At 37.9% G+C, this 19236-nt stretch overlaps 1 protein-coding gene across 1 annotated transcript; it reads right to left on the reverse strand.

The window, feature by feature from the left end:
- Positions 1–253: 253 nt before the first annotated feature.
- On the reverse strand, positions 254–18001 carry LOC121402979 (transmembrane protein 272-like). Its single transcript, XM_041590043.1, has 6 exons — positions 17780–18001; positions 12029–12064; positions 7155–7211; positions 6162–6338; positions 2090–2241; positions 254–661 (listed from the first exon to the last, which is right to left on the reverse strand). The coding sequence occupies exons 2-6, from the start codon at positions 12060–12062 to the stop codon at positions 617–619; spliced, it is 465 nt and encodes a 154-aa protein (XP_041445977.1). The 5' UTR covers positions 12063–12064; positions 17780–18001; the 3' UTR covers positions 254–616.
- Between the last annotated feature and the right edge of the window lie 1235 nt (positions 18002–19236).

The raw sequence follows: 19236 nt of genomic DNA on the forward strand, positions 1-19236 counted from the left end.
CTTGAAGGGGGGGCACATGGTTCATATCTGTTGCTTTTGGATCTGAGCTGAATGCTGAGGATCAATTGCAAACTCACTGAACAGATATGTACCATGTGGCCCCCCTTCAAGTCGCTGACTAGCTCAGAGTTATAGCTGAAAAGCAGGAAGTAGTGTTCTGGCTATTATATTAGACATCCAGTCACTTAAGCCTTTATACATTACATTTTTGGCTAACTAACTATATTAGAAACATTTTTTTATTTTGCACAACCTATCTATTTACACAGTTTTTATTTTCACACTGAACTGTTCCTTTAAGGGGGTCACCATCACACCAAATATACAATCATGTACACTCTAGTATTGCAACAGTCTCTATCATTTGAGATGCATCATTTAATCCCTGAAAATAACAATCTTCATATAGTTATGTAAAACTCTGATTCATTCCTGATTAGGTATCAAAAATATATATAAAAAAAATAATGCTATATCTAGAACACAGGATTATTAGTTTAATGCCAGCCTGTAGATGTTGGGCTTTTTCTTCAATCCCCATAGCAACCAGGCAAAACTTTCCAGGCGTTGGCTCTAGATTCTAGATATAGTATTTCGGTGTACTGGCATCAATGAGCTATGGGTTGGAAAGTTTGGTATCACTGTTACCCCTTGCAACATTCTGAAAAAGAAAAAAGAAAAAAAATTCTAGTGAATATACAGATTATACAATTTACAGTGAATAACAGATAAATTCAGTTGAATCAAAATTACAATGTCCACATCCAATGGAAGTCTATAAATACTAGTGCCATGTAACAGTTTTAAGCATCCATATTTTATTTACTCTACAGACAATTTAAACAACTGAAAAAGATGAGATCTTGGAATCTGTATATTCTAATGTTCTGCAACAGGATGGGCTTGACAAGAATTTTTTTTTATAAATAAGATACCTACAGTATCTGTATTGCAATTCACTTAATTCATTCTCAATAATTATCATTTTGCAAATGGCAGTGCACCACTGTTACATATTATTATGGGGAAAACATGGCGCATAGTGTCTGAAATTGCACTTGCCCACTGTACTTGCAGTTGTAAACCCTTTGTATCCCAGGAGACACACAAAGCTACTAACAGCAGCTACTTGTCACGACTACAAAATATACAATAGTGATAATTGGCTTTGCTAAGACACTATGGGTGTTTTACCAGAGGCAATTATCAGTATTGTCTATGGCAGTATTTTGTAGCCACAACAAGTGGTTGTTTTGCATGAGGTTAGTAGAAGTTGGCAAAGGCTAGCCAGGTTAGACTAATAAAACAAAACATGAAATGCAATTTGTTTTTCCCTGCAGAGTAGCTGGGGAGCCTCTAGACTGAGATTTGTGTCTGAATGCAGTTAGAATGAGTATGGTGAAGGGGGAATTGAACTGCATAAATCTCTTTTATTATAAAAACAGTACAGATATTTTAATGAATGTATATTAGAAGTAGGTTTCTCTATATGTAGGGAACAGAATGCATTTACATCCCCCCCAGAAATCATCTAAATTTTATTTAGATTTGGGGGCACATTTACTTAGTTCGAGTGAAGGAATAGAGGAAAAAAAATGTGATTTTCAAATGTTTTTTTTGGCTACTTCGACCATCGAATTGGCTACTTCGACCTTCGACTACGACCTTCGACTTTGAATCGAACGATTCAAACTAAAAATCGTTCGGATATTCGACCATTCGATAATCGAAGTACTGTCTCTTTAAAAATTTCTTCGACCCCCTAGTTCGCCACCTAAAACCTACCGAGGCCAATGTTAGCCTATGGGGAAGGTCCCCATAGGCTTGCTAACAATTTTCTGATCGAAGGATAATCCTTCGATCGATGGATTAAAATCCTTCGAATCGTTCGTTTCGAAGGATTTAATCGTTCGATCGAACTATTATTCCTTCGATCGTTCGAACGAACGAATTGCGCAAGATCCTTCGACTTCGATATTCGAAGTTGAAGGATATTAATTCGGCAGTCGAATATCGAGGGTTAATTAACCCTTGATATTCGACCCTTGATACATCTGCCCCTAAATGTGATTACATTTAAACTACTTACCAGACCAACACAGCATGAACAGAGGCATATAAACAAAACAGCCAGAGCTAAGAAGATATACTCAAAGATCAAGATTCCAAATGCAAATTTATAAACCACATCATTACAAGCTCTTGGATTTTCTGGGTAGATTCTGAAAACCCAAACGCTACCTGAAATCATAAATGCACACATTATATTTCAGATTGCTTCATTTTACACACAGCAGAAGCATTATATCTTTAACTGTTTCACCAATGACATTTACAGTAAATATATGTATTAGTTTACATCACGTATTATATGAGAGGGGATTAAGGCAAGAATAAAGATTTAATTATTTAAACTTTACATTGTAGAGGTATGGAATAGAGGTATGGATCCCTTAAATGGAAATCCATTATCCAGAAAGCTTCATATTTCAGGAAGGCATCTCCCATAGACTCAATTTTAATCAAAAATGAAACTTTTTTATTCCTTTTTTTCCCTGTAATAATAAAACAGTATCTTATACTTGATCCTAACTAAGCGGCAAGAGAATCGCTGGTGGACTTTTTGTCACTTTGCAATAGTACCCACCAACCCCTGCCTTCATTCTGTCTTATATGAGCTCATGAGTGTGTGTGAACTGGGGGTGGGGAGTGATCAGCCCGTTGCCTTAAGCACTCCATCTACTAGTCCTGACACTAAGCAAAAGGCTTCCAAACTATGGGGCAGTGTCGGACTGGGAAACCAGGGACCCACCCAAAAATCTTAGACCAGGGGCCCACCAAAAGACCTTAGATCAGTACTATTAGATCAGTACTATTATAATTCCTCTCCTCGTGCAACCTCTATTCTGCTAGTCTCTTTTCTTTACATGGTATAATCTATTATTCAATCTATTTAGTCTCCTTTTTCTCATAGAAATAGGTACTGGCCATGAAATAGGCCAAATGTTTTGAAGCAGGAGGGCCCACTGACACCTGGACCCACCGGGAGTTTTCCTGGTATCCCTGTGGGCCAGTCCGACACTGCTATGGGGCAGGGTAAAAGCAATGAAAAAGGGTGAGCTTAAAGTCTTTTAGGATGACATTCAAGGGAATCGTTAATTTGCTGCACTGTATACTCCATAATACTGTACTCCAGCAATGATTTATGATATGAGCCAAACACGCACAGGCAAATGCTGGACAACAAAATGGAGGCTTGAAAACAACTGTGGCATGTTGGGGAAATAAAACATAAAAAAATTGGATAAAGTGAATATATGCAAACCTGTGATAGATAGGGCATAGTTCCGCCTAAAGAAGTAATTTCTAACAGTATAACACACAGGCCAGGCAAAGGTATGCTGGGGTGCAGCAGCCCCCATCAGTCCCAACCCCAACTATTGTAAGCAGTAATTTTAATGGGAATGGGACAGTTGGGTGTCTCTGTACTCTAAAAGGCAATTTGATCTGGGCACCAGCATCTTTAAATTTCACTGGTCCAAATATTTAATGGTTTCAGGTCATCATCTCCCATTACTTACACTGTGTGGAGGATGTGTGATACAGTACTTGTAAAATCCTTATAATCTTTATAATTGTAGTAGTTTAGTAGTAATAAAAGATATATAGCCTTCCAACTCGCAAATTGGGTGTACATTCCATTCCTGAACTGGTGGACAGGAAGGGAGTGGTTTGGGACAGCAGGTATTACTGCTTCCCTAATATCTCCCTTAACTTTCTTTCTACTTCTATTCAATATGAGGAAACCAAGTATCCAAAACACTACAGAATACAGGACTATTTCTATAAATTCCTATTTAACCAATAAAATATTTTTGTTTAGATGTGTTGCTTTTTTATCTGTAAGAAGACAGAACCTAGTACAATATTATATAGGAATGGTGCACATTTGTTAAAGGAGCATTATACCTCCTTGTTACAAAACATCTATTGTTTTAGTTATTTAAACAGGGCAAACAGGGAAACTGTAGGTACTTCAAGGGGGTTATTTACTAAAAATCTAATTTATCATATTTTTATTAAACCAAGCTCCACCAAACTCCCATCCACTTTTTTTTATTTTATTATCAATAAAATAACCCAAAAAAGTAAGGTCAGGAAAAAACTCGATAAAATAGAGAGCACAAATTTTTTGGATTTGACACCCAAATCGCCTGATTTTTTCGGTTTAACGAAAACCCCAAATTTTTTGAATTTTCATCCGGCGCAGATCACGATATCTTCAAATTGTAAAAGGGACATCTCCCATTGACTTTTACATGACCTAGACAGGTTTGAGATGGTGGATTTTCAGATTTGGACTTTTTGCAGCTTTGAGTTTTGCCCAAAAAACCTTAACCAGTAAAAAAATTGAGTTTTGTAATTAACCTCCTAAGATTTGTCTCTGCAAATAAAATAATTAGCTTACCACTATACAACCCACTCCTTTTTTCTCTCTGTTGTGACTGTTTTCCAGGAGCCATTACACAGATGTATTATCTGTATACTGGTAATCTACTTATCTACCTTCCACAAACCAAACATAAAGTAGCTTCAGTTTCAACATTTACCCTGTTCATCTAAAAAAAATAAGTACCGTATATACTCAAGTATAAGCCGAGTTTTTCAGCCCCCAAAATATGCTGAAAAACTCTACCTCAGCTTATACTCAGGTCAAGTGCAAAAACGGTCGCCAGCATCTAAGAATAGTCGCCGGCGTCCAAGAATAGTCGCCGGCGTCCAAGAATAGTCTCCAAGAATAGTTGCCGGCATCCAAGAATGGTCATCGGCGTCCAAAAACGAGACACCAGCACCTCCAATGGGAGCAGAAACCCTCAATTTTTGATTGAAACTTACCAGATGCTGCTGCATTTCTCACCCTAGGCTTATACTCGAGTCAATAAGCTTTCCCAGTTTTTGGAGGTAAAATTAGGTACCTCGGCTTATACTCGGGATGGCTTATATACTCCAGTATATACGGTAAACAAAAAATATTCATTGCTGCTTTTTCCACAATTTTTTTCCACAGTGAATTCCACCAGAATTCAGTTGCCATCTGAATTTTTCCCATTGACTTGAATGGGTTATGTCATAAAAATAACAGTATTAAAGTAACATAACATTAAAAATGTACATGAAAAATCCATTGTATCCCCTTCAAATAATACTTCTATTCTGCATGAAATTAACAAGATTTATTGAAAATAGAGTTGTGCAAATAGACAATTTGTCAACATGCCCTCTGCAAGATCCTACATACGTGCTCCACATCTTCTAGCTAAATGTTTCCTAAATCAAGTCAGCGCTATAGAGAGGATTTTTAGCCTGCTTTGTACTCCCTCTTAGTTTACATTTGCTCCATCTAGGTTTAGAGAGGTGGTGTGTAGGCAGCCTTATGCACTATAATGATGGTTTCCTGTAGTTTTTAGAAAACGTATGCCTGACCTGCTTGCAGTACAAGAGAATGAGGAGCAGACAGTGGGTGGATAAGGGTGACAGAAGAGGTATGTGCCTGGCTAGCGCCCACCACTCCTAGTTCCAGCCCTGCCTTTACTGCTTGCAGCACTTACAGAAACAAATTATACTGAACCATAATAATACAGGCAGGTTGAAGAATCCACTATATCAGAACTGACCTGCTGAAGTTGGGCCATATCACCCTATATGAGAAGACAGTTCATAACCAGAACCAGAATTTTATCATCATGAAAATAGTTAACTTTGTGCAGGATGTAGCAATTACTGGAAGGGGCTACAATTTATTTTTTTAGTGTTACTGGTTCTTTAAATAGCAAATGAGCAAAACAAAATGCACAGCTTTATAAAAAAAACATTTTTGTTACACCACAGTTTATAAAGTTTTTCTTGCCTAAACGTGTCACAAAAAGAATTCTCAGCATTGCTTATTGGGATTCAAAAAATCATAATTTCCTACGAGTCCTGCGATATACTGTTCCTTTGTTTGTTATACATTAATTTGTTTAATCTATTTTTATAATCGTGGAAACGTGTACTAAACAAATATGCATTAAAATTGAACCTAAAGCCTAGAGTCAGCACAGACTCATTTCCACTGAGTAATTCATTTAACACAAAGAAGTTAACAAATTTATCATAGTTACCAGCAATAAACCAGCAGGTGGTGAACAATGCCAATATGGTCTCTAAGGCAATAGCCAATTTCTCTGCTGTCTTCTTTAAAGGATTGAGACAAAATGCCACTAAATGAGAGGCACCAGCCACTATCAAGTAAATTGGGATATTTGGCTCTCTTGGACAATCTCCAACATACATGGATCCTGTAAGTAAGGGAAAGAAAGTCAGATTAAAAAAGGAAAGAAAGAAAGGATAAGGGAGCACATCAGAAGTATTACCAATAGAGAAGAGAGCACCCCGGTTGGCAGACACTTTAAAACATGCTCACCCAATGGTCTAAAAGACCTAAGGGTGAAAGTTATTGAAAAGGTACGGGTCCCCATCAGAGGAGGTGATATTATTTATAGATTAAACCTCAGAGAGGCTTTCTGGATCCTCAAATTGGATACTAGGATTCCTAATGGTCTAAACTACAGACATGATATTAGCTATTTATATTAGAAATGTAAACACATTGACTTTCATCAAAACAATTAAGTAAACAAAAGAAAGCCTAGTTAAGATGGGTGCATGTGACACACTATATCTAGGCAGAAACTTTTTCAGCCTCCCCGTTAAAAATGACCCCTTTAGGAGGGGGAACGTATCAGAATCATCCTCGCTACAATATTTGTCTCTACAGTTTGTTTGGTTTTTAACTATTGAATATTGTTTCAAATAATTCTTTTTAATTGTTTCACTTTGTTTCAGTTTTTAATGGATTTAAATAAAGGTGTAATTTTATTGAGAGCCCACTAGAGGGCACTAGTACCTTTTGTATAAAAAACCCAGCTGTTGCTAGTGAACTGCTAACCTATAACTAAGGGATAACTCCCGAAACGCGTTAGGTCTTTCCAGCAGGAACTCCAATAAACCCCATTTTCAGAAGTGCCGTCTGCTTTTCGATTTTTGTTCAGATTAACAAAGGGCTTTGGTTATCATGAGATCAAATTATAGATAAAAATAGTAGCATGACTTACCGATTACAATCATAGCGATGCTGAGTGCTGACCACAGAAGCACACTAAAGATCAAAGCTAAGAAATCCATTATTCCATTAGTGCAAAAAAAAGTACACAGTAACATCAGCAATTTGTACTTTAACATATGCAAAATATTGTATTCCTAACTTTGTGCCTCTCATTTTTAGCCTTATTAAAGAGATACTGACACCTGAAATTAAACTTTTTTTTACATCTATTATAATTTTGGCTTTGCAAGCTACTTCTAACTTTGCCATAAAGTATTTGCATGATGCTTTTACATTACCTGTCTGATCCCCCATGTTCCTGTATGAGGGGGCTGCCATATTAATGCAGCAGGAGTCCGTTAGCATTATAAACTGTAACTAACAGGCTGAGATGGGACAGTCAGGTTGGCAAAGTCAGAGTGTCAGAGTGTCAGAGAGTCAGGCTTAGGAACTTCAACTAACAATTATATACAAAAACAAACCTCTCAGCAAAATATGATCAACTTGACCTATAGGTAACATTTAATGTACATTCATATGCTAAAATTCATTTTTTAGTGTCAGTATCACTTTAAGTTAAGTTGATTCTTCTCAGAGATTTTGATAATAAACACTGGTAGACCAATGAGCTTTTTATCACATTGCACTGTAATGAGCTGATACCATAGTCTCAAAGTTTGCACCAGTAACCCTAGTAACCCATAGCAACCAACCATCTGGTATAATTTATCAGTCACCAATGGGTATGCTATAGATTAGTAAACCTTTGCAAATGTTGTCACGGATTTTTGCAATTTATTACATTACACAATGTAATGTAATAACTAGTGATGGGCAAATTTATTCACCAGGCATGGATTTGTTCTGAATTTCAGCACTTCACTGACTGCGAATGTTTTTGTGAAGCTGCAGCGAAAATTCTCAGTGGAAAAATTAGCTACGTCGAAAAAAAAACTATGCACGTCAAAATTGTCTCTTGTCAAAATTATTCGGACACCCATTTACTTTAATGTATTTAGAAAGAGTTTGCATGTGTAAAATTGTTACATGCATAAAAACTGTCGCGTGTCAAAATTATGTGGACAAAAGAGTATAATCAAGGCCAGATTTACATAGTGGGTGCCCCTCGGCCCACTACCGTTTGTCGACCCTGTTCCCTCCCCTTTATTCGTGCAAATTTTCATCATCTGGACTGGAGCAATTGGGATTGGCGCATGGGAAATTTAAGAAATGATTGTATCTCCAGCGCATCCCCAGTGTTTTTGAACCAATGTGGATGGGGTTGGACAGCATGCCACCCCCCCTAAAATCCTGCCGCCCTAGGCCCAGGCCTAGGTGGCCTTTCCACAAATCCTGCGTATAATATATATATTTCGGCAAAGCTAAATGGGACAGATTCACTCATCACTAGTAATAACCAGTTGAGCGTTTAAACCAGGACATGGAATCAATTGTTTGTGCCTAAAATGGTAATAAGCAACCATTTAAAGAATGCTAAACTAGTATGCTGCTGCTCCACTTTCATACCTGTAGGTATGAAACTAACCCGTGAACCTTTGACTAGTCTATATCAAGGTGAAAACATGGATCATTTAAAAAAAAAAAAAATTATTTGCCATGTCCAGGCTACACACTGTCTATTTCCCATGTTATGATCAACTACCCATCTTCAACCTTCTGTAAAATGCCATTATAACCTTTCTGCTGAAGCTCAGACTAATACACACGACAAATATTCACTTACTGATTGAATAATTCACTACAACCAAGTGCTTTTGTTAGGGGTATTACAAATTTACCGGCAGCTACATTGCTGGTAAATTTGAAATAGCGGCCTTAATTGTACATGATGTGTCTATATGCACACTAATAAGCAAATTGCGGATAACATTTTTAGAGTGTGAATGGCACACCAATGTGCACAGTGGGTATAAAGCCTTTAGTGTGCTATTCACTTGCTGTCAATCAATATCAGCTACTGATGCAACTGCCTAGTGTAACCCAGGAACTACTGTCACATCATGGCTGGTGGGGATTTTATAGTTCTCTAGCATAGGAGTGTGCACTTGCTCACTATTTATCACACAAGGCAGGACGGGCACAGTGACACTCCCTGCAGAAATTCAAAGTGCAATGAGCATGTATGGCTGCAAGCACCTGCAGTCTCAATTTTGTATCCGTTTTAGTACGCTGCACTTTCAGTTGCATTCTTAAAGGAACAGTAACACCAAAAACTGAAATTATATCAAAGTGATTAAAATAGAATTGGTAAATTGGTAAAACTGGCATGTTTGCTTCAGAAAGACTACTATAGTTTATATAAACAAGCTGCTGTGTAGTCATGGGGGCAGCCATTCAAGCTGGAGAAAAAAGGAAAAAAGGCACAGGTTACATAGCAGATAACAGATAAAACACTGTTGTTTTGGACGGGGCTTATCTATTATGTGCTATGTAACCTGTGCCTTTTCTTTTTTTCTAGCTTGAATGGCTGACCCCATGGCTACACAGCAACGTATAAAAATATTCTTTCTGAAGCAAGCACACAGCTTTTCCAAGTTCATGCTAACATTATATTATATGTTAATTACTTTAAAATGCTTTAATTTTTGGTGTCACTGTTCCTTTAAATTAGTTATTTTGTTACGTAACATTGGGTTCCAGTACTACAGATCGCACATACACATTATAACAAAGGGAAGAAATTGTGCTTATTACAAAAAATGTTTTTCCCTTGAGAAATGTAATTGTTTGTCACTGAAATATTGGGCTACTAGGTAAATAAAACTTTTTAAATAGTTAGAGGACGACAAGTTGCTCCAGAATTAATTGTAAAGTTACTCACCAAACGGTGAAAGTGGTCCGGGTGCACCAGCCCCAGACCCCCAGCTTGAAGAAAAAGAAACAGGGCCGACCGGCACTCAAAAAGATCCACAAGACCAGAGATATTCAGTTAAAAGATAAATTTATTAAAAGAAAAATTTTAAAATTATGGCTTCATCTCCATCCACCCTACGCGTTTCACACCCTTCAGGGTGCTTAATCATGGAAGGGTGTGAAACGCGTAGGGTGGATGGAGATGAAGCCATAATTTTTAAATTTTTCTATTAATAAATTTATCTTTTAACTGAATATCTCTGGTCTTGTGGATCTGTTTGAGTGCCGGTCAGCCCTGTTTCTTTATCTTCAAATAAAACTTTTTGCCTGCTGAGTTTTATTCTTTGGGCCTATAGTGATACTTTTTCTAGTGCCAGGCTATTCTCGTTTATGTAGGAAAATGCTATACTACATTTCTACTAAGCTGTAGCTGCAACTAAGGATGCACCAAATCAAGGAAGTAAGAAATGTTTTCCCCATCCCAACCCTAATTTTCATATGTAAATTCGGATTTGGTTCAGTATTTGGCCGAATCTTTTGTAAAGGATTCGGGGGTTCAGCCGAATCCAAAATAGTGGATTTGGTGCATACCTGCCTGCAACTAGCTTTTCTGAGGTTAAAACTGTTGTCCTTTTAATACTGAATCAGTTCTCTAAACATAATCCTTTAAAACATGTTTTAGAAGTTTTTGATATGAAATATTACCTCCTCAAACCTCAACCCAGCCTTGTCAGCACAGCACCACTAACAAACCTAGGATCCATTAAAACGTAAAAGTATTCCCCTGCCCACTGCTGTGCCTTAAAGGAGAACTAAAGCTTAACTGAAGTAGGCTAGAAATCTTGTACATTATGTTTTCGGCTTCTGTACCAGCCCAAGGCAACCAGAGCCCTTTAGCAGGGAAGATCTGTGTCTCCAAAGATGCCCCAGTAGCTCCCCATCTTCTTTTCTGCTGATTCACTGCACATGCTCTGTGCTGCTGTAACTTACTGAGCTTAGGGACCCACTCACGATATACAGTACACATAGAATAGAAATGTCACAATATAAGGCTGATTAGTAATTAATACAGATCAGTACTACATGGTAGCACAGAAACCAGTACAACTAGCATCAGCATTAGAAACAGGGCCGGAACTAGGGGTAGGCAGAGTAGGCACGTGCCTAGGGCACAAAGCTGGGGGGGCGCCAGGCACGTACCTGCTCTGACGCCTACCCCATTGTCCGGTCCCGTCTCTCCCTGACTGCCATGAATATTTTTTGCTAATAATGCGCTTCTGCGCTCGAGCACACTTTGGCGCATGCGCGCTCGAGCACACTTTGGGGAATGCGTGCTCGAGCACGCACTCAGCCGGCGCCGTGCCCAGCCAGGTTGCCTAGGGTGCCTGACTGGGTTGGCCCGGCTCTGATTAGAAATAAAATCAGCCTTGTAGAATCAGCTTATATTACAGGCCAGCCTCATTTTATGCTTGATAATTTGTGATGACCCTTAAGCTTAGCTGCGCAGGGTTGAAATCCTGGGTCATTGCTGCTATTGAGAAGCTCAAACTTTAGGCTGGTGCAATAAGTTCAGTATATAAAATATGGCATTTTTAGCCTTATTCAATTTTAGGTTTTAGTTCTCCTTTAAGTAGAGCTTCCCGCAGCAGTGGACAGTGAATCAAAAGATCAGACAGATTCAGAGTCTGTCTGACTGGCTATATTTGCTAATATAGATAGTGATGAAAGTGAATTACAGTATGATTCACGTATTTGCTTTCCTAGATAGTCTTAGAACTGGTAAGATGTCAGATGCCCCCCACCCCCATTGATTCAATCACTGAACGGTTTTCTATTACATATGACTGAGCAACTCAATGTTATGTTGTTTAACTAGTGTCACAAGAATATCCAGTTACTGTAGTAAAATAACAAATATCAATCTCTTTGCAAAATAGGACTATCTTTATTATTGAACTTTGTATTTACAAGGAATGACTGAAGGCTATGTAACCAAAGCCTTAGACTTACCGTATATATTTGTAGTATTATTGGGTTCAGCCATTTCTAGAGAAAAAAAAACAATCTTTACAATGCTGCAAGTAAACAGTCATGTTGATTATGTTTATTATATACTGTTAAACCCAAGAGAAAACTTCTGTACACAGTGCACTGCCTGCTCTAGGCTGAAAGTAGCATGCACAAGCAATAACTCAGACCAGTGGACTAACTCGATGCTACAGGGCCAGAAAGCAAATTCAATTTGGGGCCCCGAAATATTGATATGTTAATCTTGCCTACCAAGATATATTAAAATTGTTCATTTATTAGGGCCCCCTACACTCCTGGGATCTCCTGCAACTGCAGGGTCTGCTTCCTCTGTAGTTACACCCCTGACTCAGACATATGCAGAGAAATATGCAGAGACAGGCACTAGGCACTATACATAGCAGCCTGAAAATGGCAATACACTGGCGTTATTCACAGGTATCAACCAATTGGCCAAAGGGCCAAAACGGATGGATACTTTACATATTACTGTACAGAGTATGGCCACTAGTGTTCTTCTTGTCTGACACATTAGATTAGAACAGCAAGAGGTGAAGAGGATCTGTGGCTCTTCTTCACTTTCTCATCTGCCAATGCCCCACACACGTATGTGTGGTGGGGGGTGGTGATGGCACTCACAGAGAGGTTGGTGGCAGCTGCGGCAGGAGGCCTTCAGGCGGCAGCCCCCTGACACCCCAGTCAACACTGTTCACAACTCGCTTGCAATTCACACAAATATTTAAGTTAATTATATTATATTCCACTTGAATCTATGCAGTCTACTGAAATCATGTTTTAAAAACATATTCAGAAACCAATATTCAGTAAGAAAGGCACCTATCCTTGTTGCTGTAGGTGTTGCTCAAGTGCGGTTTGTGGTTTGTGCTATGTTGGCCAGACCTCTAGAGCCTTTAAAATCAGAATGAATGAGCATTAGAGTGTAATAAGAAAATTTAAACGTGAAGCTAAATGGGAGGATACTACTGTTGTAAAAAAGAGAAGGAGAAAGAGGAATTTAAAAAAGAGACCTTATTAACAAAACATTTCTATGAAGCGAAGCACAACATCTCACAACTCAGATGGCAAATCCTGGAGGGAATACATAGAGATAAAGGTAATGTAGATAAAGATGGGAGGCTTTTTGGCAGCTTAAAACACTTACTCCCAAGGATGTGGATTTTAATAATTCTCATCCTTTAATACAAATGAAATCCCTCTTTCATAGTACAATATGTTACTTGTGAACAATTGTAAAAACTCTTTATAAAGAGAAACATTTGCCTGTGTATAGTTTATGGGTTAGTTATGACTCATGGGTTATTTTTTTAACTTAATCCTGAAATTTGCTAAATCCTACTTTAAAAAATTCACAATGTTTCACTCACCACCAAAGTTTCTAAACGGGTAGTTCCTATTTAAATTAAAGAGGTTGTTCACCTTTGGACAACTGTCTGAATTAGAATAGAATGTGTCATTAAACACATTTTACTAAATCTTATTTATTATGTCTATGTGACACGCAGAAAGCTAAAGGAAGAAGTTCCTCTCCTAATTCCTTTGCATTTATTTGATCCGATTGATAAAAAAAACTGAAGAGTCTGTGATGCGCAGCTAATGTGATCTATATCTTAAAATCAGTTTATTTTAAATAATAATGATGATTTCATAAAATGACACAGGCTATTCACATTCTGACATTTGCCCAAAGGTGAGCAACTGTTTTTATTTTTAGCAACTCTGCAACTGTCTACATTTTTTTATTTTTAAAGTTTTCCTCTTGTGCCTTCTTTCTAGAAAAACCCTGGCAGAAAAAATATTGCAATGTGAGGCTACAGATAATTGTTATTGCTACTTTCTATTACTTATCTTTCTATTCAGGCCCTCTCCTATTCATCTGCCTGTCTCTCATTTGAACTACTGACTGACTATTAAGGTTGGATCCTAACAACACAACTTAAAAATGAAGACCAACTGCAAAATATAATTGTCAACATCATTCTAACCAATATTTAAAGGCAATTACCATTAATTCTGCCTCCCTGTATTTCTTTGCTTCATACAGTACCTGTCAACTCCCCCAGATTTTTGAGAGTTACACTTTTTTGTACCTTCTCCCATCCCCAATTTTTTGCAGTTTGGTGTGCACATTCACAGTTAGCATTTAGTTACCATGGAATGGACTGTGAGCCTCTGCACATAATGTAATTTTGGATTCAGACCACTAAAGAAAGAGGGTAAATTAGTTCCAAAACCTTCTAATTACCGTAGCAAGTTTTTCCACATGTAGTTTCCTAGCAATCCACAGGATAATGCAGTCTGGAGAATTTGTTTTTCTTCTGGATATATGCTCAACAATACATCCAAGTTATCAAAATGGAATGTTTTAGTATGCTTCCCCACACTTAACAGAAAAATACAGTCCTTAAATATAATAGCTAAAGGGGATGGTTCACCAGTATGTTATAGAATGGGCAATTCTAAGCAACTTTTCAATTGGTCTTCATTATTTATTTTTTCAATTATTTTAATTATTTGCCGTCTTCTTCTGACTCTTTGCAGCTTTCAAATGGGGTCACTGGCCCCATCTAAAACAAATGCTAAGCAAATGCTGCACATTTAAGTGCAGATTTAGTAAGGTTCTGAATTGTAAATTAGAATTTTCAAGTTGAATTTTTGGTCAAAACTCACAAATTCAAGTTGTGAATAATCCCAACTCGAATTCGAATTTAATATTTATCATACCTGTACCCTGAGAACAACTCGAATTCAGCTATTCACCACCTAAAACCTGCTGAGTTCATGTAGAAGGCAATGGCAGATGTCCAGTTACCCATTTGAAGACAGGGCCGGAACTAGGGGTAGGCAGAGTAGGCACGTGCCTAGGGCGCAAGGCTGGGGGGTGCAAGGCACATACCTGCTCTGTTGCCTACCCCATTGTCCGGTCCTGTCTCTCCCCGACTGCTGTGGATATTTTTCCATAATTGCGCTTCTGCGCATGCGCGCGTAGTTTCGCGCATGCGCACCATAGCGCAGTTTCGCGCATGCTCAACAGAGCAAGCACTCAGCCGGCGCCGTGGCCGGCCAGGTTGCCTCGGGTGCCTGGCTGGGTTGGCCCGCTGCTGTTTGAAGATGTTAGTAGCCTTCCTGACATTCGAGTTTTTTTGGAGAAAACTCTGATTTCAATTTGAGTTTAGTCAAATTCGATTAGAATTTGATTCTAGTTTTCGGGTCGGGAATAAGATAGTATTTTGAGGTCATTCGAGTTCATTTCAGGTATAAAAACTCTAACATCGACCTTTGATAAATCAGTCCCTTATTGTTATTGCTACTTTTTATTACTAATCTTTCTATTCACACTCTCTCCTATTTATATTTCAGTCTCTTATTTAAATCAATGCTTGCTAGGGTAATTTGGACCTTAGCAACGAGATAAAATTTAAAAATGGAGATCTGCTGAATAAAAAGATAAATAACTCAAAAACAACAAATAATAAAAAATTAAAATCAAATGCTAATTGTCTCAGAATATCAATGTCTACATTATACTAAAAGTTGATTTAAAGTTAAACAACCCCTTTAAGGCCCCGTTGAGCTTTAGAATATGGACTGGCAATATAATCCCAAGAAAGCATGGCAACATGGGCAACACTAATTTATTTGAGTAAAGAATGGGGGTGGGTAAATATAGGTAGGGTTTCCGGGTACATGTAGCATGTCTAATATTGTTTTATTCATACACCAGATTACAAGAAGCTAAAGCCTAGAAGGTAGCAGCAGTTTATAAAAGGTAAAATTATCTGTCCAGTTAAAACTTAGCATTTTTCTATTTGTTATTCTATATGCAATTTTATAAAATTGTACCAAGCCTTATGTCTTTATATCTCAAGAAAAAATTATAATTTTTACACAGGTCAAATTTTATATCTTATATATTTTTATATCCATAGAATATGTCCTGTCTTTTTTAAAAAATATTATCATAACACTTTCCCCACTGCTTTATTTTTCATAAAAAAGTAATCACAAGCTTTGAGCAGGCAAAATACCATTTTTTCACTTCTGTTCCTTTATGCAAATATACAGTAAGTTAATGCAAATAAATGGAAACTCATGCAACTTGGTAAAAAAATGTTTGTATCGTTCCCCTCATGAGAAAATGCTAGCATCCAAATTCTGCTTTGGATTTGGTCAAAGCCAGGATTTGTCACAAAACAAGCGTATTTGCTCATGTTTTGTCATGGGGTTTTCTTCCTGGGAAAAGTGCCAGAGAAAATGCCCTGTATTCCATTACTGGAAAATGAGTTTTCTGTCCTTTGTTCTATATCCTCAAAGCCTTGTGTATCATGTTCTAGGTGTTTACGCAGCATGTTATTATGAAGACTGAGTTTCGTTTTAGCAGCCCTTTCTTAAACTGTCTGCAGATTTTGCTGTATGTTTGTGTTCGTTGTATGTTATCTGGATTAAAAAGCTAAAGAAGATAAGAAGATAATAAGGTAAGATAAAGCAGAAGGTAAGACCAATTAGCATAACAAGGTAAAAACACATAGAAAAGAACAAAGAAAGCTAGGGGGGCACAAAAAATGTATATGGGGTGAGAAAAAGGTAAAGGGCAAAAAAGCAATGGGGACAAAAACCTGAACACCTTCATTCTTCCTCTGTCTTCTTTTTCACTGCTCTTTTCTCTGCCTCCCACCCCTTTCCCACTCACTTCAAATAGAATATCTTTGTCTATGTATCAGGGCATAGCTATCATATGGCACAGTCATCAAGCCTCTACCGGACTGGACTACTGGACTATTTGTTTGGACATCAACTTATATTTTGATATGTGGATCCTGATACAAAGTTGTGATAATTTTGCACCACAGTTATTTATTTGTTAAATGTATTCTTTCTCAAAAAGCAATAAATATTTTAATTTAAAAAAAGCACAACTGTGAAAAGAAAAACAGTAAAAAAAACTTTTCTATTTCACAGTCACACTGTTGTCCTAATTACATACCCCCATATGTAATAAAAGGCACTAAGTTGCTGATTTCTATGGCTTACTGCACCAGGTCACCTATAAAGTAATGTAATAAAAGGTCTACAGTTTGCCCACATCTAGTAACCCCCACAGCACAGGCTGAATAGCATTACATTCCCCAAAAGTAGCCATACAATTTTAGGAGAATCTATGTCCCAAACTGCACTCCTTTTTGAGTCTAATTTAGCCATTTGAACTTGCAGTTAAGTTTGTAAATGAACAGGATACAGCAAATATAACTCCTGACTTGTCCCGTCTGAATGCTAAGCTATAACTTCTTCCATAGGTAGCACACCTGCGCACCATGTGTGTTTCCTCTGTTTCTTTCTTTTTTCACCAGTCCAATCCAAACTCAAGTTATGCATTTCAGGATGTTGAACCCAGAATATACTTGCTGGCATACAAAAATTCTTTTGGGCAAGGACCAACTGTTTATTGAAATTCATAGCATTCATGTAATTATTATAATTAGTTCAATTTACCTCAACTAATATTGATGCCTCATTAAACACTGTGTACATGTGGGGAGCGATAAAATAAATACAAACGTTACAAAAAGTGCACAGTAGAACTCTTCTTACACATTTGTGCCACTTCTTGGTCTAAAACAAGTTTACAGCAAAGGGTAGCTTCCCTGAGAAATGCAATGGGGTTTTAAGAAAGAAGCCGTAAACAGAAACATTGAAATAACAGAGACTCAGACTCACCTTGTCAGTTGCAACTCTGCCTTTTGCTGCGTTATGAAAATACCCTTGTCCCTCCCAGCGTGATATTTATTCCACTGACAGTTAATCCCTCCCATAGAGGTACTGCACTTAAAAAGCAGAGGGTGTGAATTGTTTTCAAATAATATGTAGTATTATAGTGATTCTCTCCCACCCATAATCTCAAATAAGTGAACTCTTCATTTAAGTGAAAAGCTCCATATGGGGTGGTGAAATTTCTAACTGAGCAGCAACCAGGGCACTATCGGGGGAATGTAATAAAAGTTGGAAAAACAATCGGTTGGAAAACTATTTGCAATGCAAAAAGTTATGCCTTTGCACGAACAAATTTTGCTTTGCACAAATTTAATATAGCTTTTGCGTACCCAGAAACTGTTTAGCGACCACTTCCAACAGCGAAAGACTGCTTGCGAATTTTATAGTTTGCACCAAAAAGTAAATGTAATAAAACTTATTAATAAAACAGTCATACAAAACTGGACGGGTAGCAACCCTATGTGGGAACAATGGGGATGCAATTGTGTACGATTGCTAGTGCATTTAAATTTTTTAAGTCCAATGTCTGAATGATGTCTGCACACAATTCTTTTAGACACCTTTATACTGTACATTGTGCATTTCCCATGCGTCAGTTGTGCAATGCAATGCACTTGAATTCATCCAAACAGATCTGTGGGTAAGTGTCGATCACATAGACGCGAAACGCGTAGGTTTTGATATAGCGCACCCACTGTGAATACAACTCTGCACTGTGTGAAACAATAAAGCCGGATTGATATTAAACATCAGTGTTCCCTTCGTTGAACGGCCAGCGCTGCTAGCGAGGAATAACTTGTGTGAAGATTGGTGTGTATGGGGCTAACACCCGAAGTCTCGCGATAGCTGCGACCAGGAAGGGATCGCTGTACGCAGCAGTGAGCTCCGCCATAGCCGCTTCTCCATTGGAATAACTACAAGATCTGTGGGGAGCACTGCTATTTGCCACCAAAATGCATAAATAAAAGGAGTGGCTTTGAGGTCAATTCACAACTGCCCTAGTACTTGTAAATGTAGGGATCTATAGGGTTAAGTTCCCCTATGGTCTGAAAATCCAACATGGTTGGAAATCCCCTGGTGTGGCCAGCTAAGTGTTGTACCTAAATTGAATATGAGAGGGGGTGTGATTAATTTTGCCCAGTGCAGTGTGCCCTGGCAAGTTTTGCTACATGACAATTAAATGTGGCCATACATCAGGGCAAGGGTCCTCAACCCTTTTTCCATGAAAATTAAAAAAAACTGTTGGAGAACAATACAAGGAAGAAAAAAAATTCTTTGCGATGCCAAGGATTGTGAAATGCCAATTGATAACCCCATGTGCACTGCTAGAATAGAGCATGTTCTCTGGTAGTAAGCATGTGCCTTTAAGTCAGGAATTTCAAAGTGGGCACTTACTATGAGGC

The sequence above is a fragment of the Xenopus laevis genome, chromosome 4L (assembly GCF_017654675.1).
Source record: "Xenopus laevis strain J_2021 chromosome 4L, Xenopus_laevis_v10.1, whole genome shotgun sequence".
Classification (NCBI taxonomy): domain Eukaryota; kingdom Metazoa; phylum Chordata; class Amphibia; order Anura; family Pipidae; genus Xenopus; species Xenopus laevis.